This window comes from Coenobita brevimanus, chromosome 32, assembly GCF_032717465.1.
Source record: "Coenobita brevimanus isolate Jiangsu-jjx chromosome 32, ASM3271746v2, whole genome shotgun sequence".
NCBI classification, from domain to species: Eukaryota; Metazoa; Arthropoda; class Malacostraca; order Decapoda; family Coenobitidae; genus Coenobita; species Coenobita brevimanus.
The window spans coordinates 410001-415000 of NC_136985.1; the positions used below are offsets into that span (position 1 = coordinate 410001).

Sequence of the window (5000 nt, forward strand, 5' to 3'; positions counted from 1 at the left end):
TTCTTTCCTCCATCACCATTTCTTTCTCCTTCCATTTATGCTCTCATTATTTCATGTCTCCTTCCCTCCTCTCTCCATCAACATTCCTTCCTCTTTTCTTTCCTCCCTTCCTCCACCTCCTCCCTCTCCTTCTCCTCCCTCTCCTTCTCCTCCCTCTCTTCCTTCCTTCCTGAAACATAGTATCTGTTCAACTGTCTCCCTCCCTCCTTCTTTCCTCCCTCCTTCCCTCCTCCCTCCTTCCACTCCTTCCCTCCTTCTCCTTCTACCTCTCCTTCCATCAAAATTCCTTCCTCTCTCTCCTCCTTCCTTATGCTCCTTCCCTCCCTCCTTCCTCCTACCTCTCCTCCCTCCCTCCTTCCTCCCTCCTCTCTCCGTCATCTCTCTCCATCGCCGATCCATCCAACCATCCCTTCATGTATAGTCAGTCTTTCCTCCTTCCTTCCTACCTTCCTTTCCTCTCTCTCTCCCTCCCTATGCTTTCTCCATTATCTCTCTTCATCTCTCCTTCCTTCCTCCTTCCCTCCTCTCTCCATCATCTCTCTTCATCCCTCCATCTCCAGTCCATCCAGCCTTCCCTTCATGCATAGTCAGTATCAGTTGAAAAAGTTCGCTCCGGTAATCCTCCATAGCCGTAGTCGTAGTCTCGCTGTTGGTGGTAGTCAGAGGCGTGATGGTAGTCCCTCTTGCCGTTGGAGTAGCCTTCGTGCCCCCCGTAGTCCTCTGGGGGGGGTTCATGGGGGCCCTCCTCCCCCTCCGCAAGGTCGTCCACATACGCGCCGCGGGAGTGTGCGTAGGCGATGGATTTCTGGTAGCTGACTAGTTGACGCTCCAGGCTGTAGTTCTCGGCTTCCAGCGCCCCTATTTCACGCCTGGAAAAGGAGAAAGAGTGGATAAATAACCTGGAAGAAGGGCCGAGAGAGAGAGAGAGAGACGCAGAGAGACGGAGAATGTGTATGCTATAGCTCTACTTGACGCTCCAATTTGTAATTCTCGGCTTCCAGCGCCCCTATTTCACGCCTGGAAAAGGAGAAAGTGTGGATAAACCGCCTGGAAGAAGGTGTTAGGGCCGAGAGAGAGAGACGGAGAATGTGTATGTGTGGTAGGTCTCCATATTATAATTGCAAATCATACTAGATAGATAGATAAATAGATAGATAGAGAGACAGATAGAAGCAGGAAGTCAAATGATGAGAAGGTGTTGTGTTTGCGAGAAGCGAGCAGCGCTAAACGCTTACACGGAGGAAAGCTGACGACAGCGGCCAGTAAGGAGATGATGCAGTTAGCTGTCAGCAGTCCTCTCGTGAGAAAGTTCTGTTGCCATGAGGAACATACGTGACACACACACCCTACTACACGAGATGTGAGGAAAGAGAGTTGAGAAGGAGACAAGCGACCCTAGAGAGAGGTCGAGACGGAGATTAGCTTTAGAACAGAGAGAGAGAGAGAGAGATAGCGAGACAGGGAGGTAGCTACCCAGGACTTATACTATTATACCTGTTTAATATTTCCAAGACAAATAAAAATAGTCCCATACTATTCTTTACCTCTCCCGTCACTACATGACATCTGGTGGGGAAACTACTACAAGATATAAAAGCCGCTCGACCACAAGTCTAAAATATACTTCTCTACAATTAACTACAAAGTCTTTATGACTACAAAGTCTTTATGACTTTATGGTGACGCTCCAGGCTGTAGTTTTCGGCTTCCAGCGCCCCTATTTCACGCCTGGAAGGAGAGAGAAAAGAGATAGATAAAGATAATAGATAGACAGACATAGAGACAGAAGGAGACAGACGGGGAGATAGAAAGAGTATGCGTATGTGATGGATTTCTAATAGCTGACTAGTTGACGCTCCAGGCTGTAATTCTCGGCTTCCAGCGCCCCTATTTCACGCCTGGAAAAGGAGAAAGAGTGGATAAATAACCTGGAAAAAGGTGTTAGGGATCAGAGCGGGAGGGAGTCACATGAAGAGGCTGAAAGAGTGTGTGTATGCGATGGATTTCTGGTAGCTGACCAGTTGACGCTCCAGGCTGTAGTTCTCGGCTTCCAGCGCCCCTATTTCACGCCTGGAAAAGGAGAAAGAGTGGATAAATCGTCTGGAAGAAGGTGTTAGGGCAGAGAGAGAGAGAGACGGTGACAGACAATGCGCAAACAAGATGGATTTTTTAATAGGTGACTGGTTTCCTCTCCACGCTAGGCTATGTATCTTGGCTTTCAGTGCCTCTATTCCACACCTAAAGAAGATGGAGAATGAGAGACTAACTAGGAGAGTGTATGAGGAGAAGGAGAGGGAGGCGGAGAACGAGTATGTGTATGTGATGTATTTTTGATGAGTTGATGCTACAGGTTTAATAATTCTTTGCTTCCAGTACAGCTATATTGCATCTGCAAGAGAAAAACAGTTCATAAATCGCTTAGGAAAACGTGTTAGGGTCGTGGGAGTGCGTGTGACTAGAGAGAGAGAGAGAGAGAGAGAGTGTGTGTGTGTGTGTGTGTGTGTGTGTGTGTGTGTGTGTTTACGGGGAAAATAAAGTCTACGGATTTTGCTACCCACGTTTCACTTACTCTGCCCATATATTCTCTCTCTCTCTCTCTCTCTCTCTCTCTCTCTCTCTCTCTCTCTCTCTCTCTCTATCATGAACTAATATTCATTTCCATTCTCCGTAGTGAGAGTAAGATCAAGGTAAGGAAGGAAGGAAAGAGGGAGGGAGAAGGAAGGAGAAAGGAGGGAAGGATGGAAGGAAGGAAAGAATAAGAGAATGAAGGAAGGAGGGAAGAGGAAAGGAAGGAGGGAAGGAAGGAGGGAAGGAAGGAAAGGAGGGAAGGATTGAAGGAAGGAAGGAAAGAAGGAGGGAAGGAAGGAAGGAAAGAATAATGGAAGGAAGGGAGGAAGGAAGAAAGGAAGGTTGGAAGGAAAGAGGCAGAAAGGAAGAAGGGAGGGAGGGAGAGGGAAACGAGGGAAGAAGAAAGGAAGGAAGGAAGGGAAGGATGGATGGAGGAAAGAAGGAAGGAAGGAAGGGAGGGAGGAGCATAGAGAGGGAAATTGAAGGAAGGAGGGAAGGTAAATAAGAAAAGGGGAAAAAGAATATATGAAAAAAAAAAATATTGGAAGGGGAGGCAGAATATACGCTAATTAAAGGATGTGAGAGAGAGAGAGAGAGAGAGAGAGAGAGAGAGAGAGGGGGGGAGGGAGAGAGAGAAGAGAAGAGAAGAGGAGAGAGAGAGAGAGAGAGAGAGAGAGAGAGAGAGAGAGAGAGAGAGGAGGGGAATGAATGGAGTTTTTTTTTTATGAACGGATTTTGAGTTAGAGAGACAGAGAGAGACAGAAACAGAGGCACACACACACACACACACACACACACACACACACACACACAGTGGGGGGAATCAATGGACAAACAATTGCTTTTTTCATGAAAGGATTCTGAGTTAGAGAGAGAGAGAGAGAGAGAGAGAGAGAGAGAGAGAATCCATCGCAACTAAAACTTTCGCAAGTCAAAAATAAAAAAATATCCATACAATTTTTCCAGTCATTGGGAATTTAAGAAGCGTCCCCAAAATCAAAGAAAACTCTAAGAAAATCAAAGTAAGATAATTAAAGTCTAAGAGAATTAAAAAAGAAGATATTCAGAGAGGCAAAGAAATTCAAAGAAAGTGCTAAGAAGATCAAGGAATATGCCAAGAAAATAAATAATAAGAACATGCTAAGAAAATCAAAGGAAATCAAAGAAAAGGCCAAGAAAATCAAAGAAAAGGCCAAGAAAATCAAAGAAAAGGCCAAGAAAATCAAAGAAAAGGCCAAGAAAATCAAAGAAAAGGCCAAGAAAATCAAAGAAAAGGCCAAGAAAATCAAAGAAAAGGCCAAGAAAATCAAAGAAAAGGCCAAGAAAATCAAAGAAAATAACTCAAAGAAAAAGTCGCCAACCCAGCCATACCTTTCAGTGTTTATATGAGGGAAAATAAAGTCTATGGATTTTGCTACCCACGTTTCACTTACTCTGTCCATATATTTCTCTCTCCCTCCCTCCCTCCCCCCCCCTCTCTCTCTCTCTCTCTCTCTCTCTCTCTCTCTCTCTCTCTCTCTCTCTCGTGTTTTGACTCGCTTCTATTAAATTTTCTTTTTTCTCCCTTATTTTCTGTCATTGTTTTATTTTTCTTCTTTGCCCTCCTCCACCTCCCTCCTCCTCCTCCTCCCCTCCTCCTCCTCCTCAAGAAAACAGAGAGAGAGAGAGAGAGAGAGAAATAATAGGGAGAAGTAGGAAAGGGAAAGAAGGATGGGGAAGGAAGGAAGGATGGAGGGAGGGAGGGAAGGAAGGAAGGAAGGAAGGAAGGAGGCTAAGAGAGGGACAGGGAGGGAAGGAGGGAGACAGAGGGAGAGAGAAGGAAAGAGGGAGGGAGGGAGGGAGGATAAATGAAGGAAGCGACAGGAAGGGAGGGAGGGAGAGAGGAAGGAAGGAAGGGAGGGAAAGATATTAAGGGGAGATGAAGGAAGAGGCAGGGAGAAAACGGAGGAATGAGAGAGAGAGAGACAGAGGGAATAGATAGATAGACAGACAAAAAGACAGATAGATAGATAGACAGACAGACGGACAGGATTGATAGACAGACAGATAGATAGATACATACATACATACATAGACAAGAGGGAAGAAAATGGAGAGAGACAGACAGACAGACAGATAGAATGTATAAATAGATAGATAGATGAATTCGTAGGTAAGAGGTAGGTAGGTAAGTAGGTAGGTAGGTAGGTACTTACGTTAATACATATATATGTTCATACATACATACATGCACACATACATACATACATACAGAGAGAGAGAGAGAGAGAGAGAGAGAGAGAGAGTTCCCTATCTCTACGGAAACCCAAACTTTAGTCCCAACAATGTGTTATAACTTTAATGCTAGAACTCTCTCTCTCTCTCTCTCTCTCTCTCTCTCTCTTTCTAAACATTACTGATAGAGGATAGAGTAAGCATTCTCCTCTCTCTCT

The 5000-nt window shown here is 45.2% G+C and overlaps 1 protein-coding gene across 1 annotated transcript in view; it reads right to left on the minus strand.

The window, feature by feature from the left end:
* Positions 1 to 577: 577 nt before the first annotated feature.
* The window catches only part of LOC145395605 (uncharacterized), a 33422-nt gene continuing 28999 nt past the window's right edge, over positions 578 to 5000 (minus strand). Inside the window, exon 5 of the mRNA XM_080269176.1 lies at positions 578 to 869. Coding sequence (XP_080125302.1) covers positions 578 to 869 — 292 coding nt within the window. The remainder of the gene's footprint in view (positions 870 to 5000) is intronic.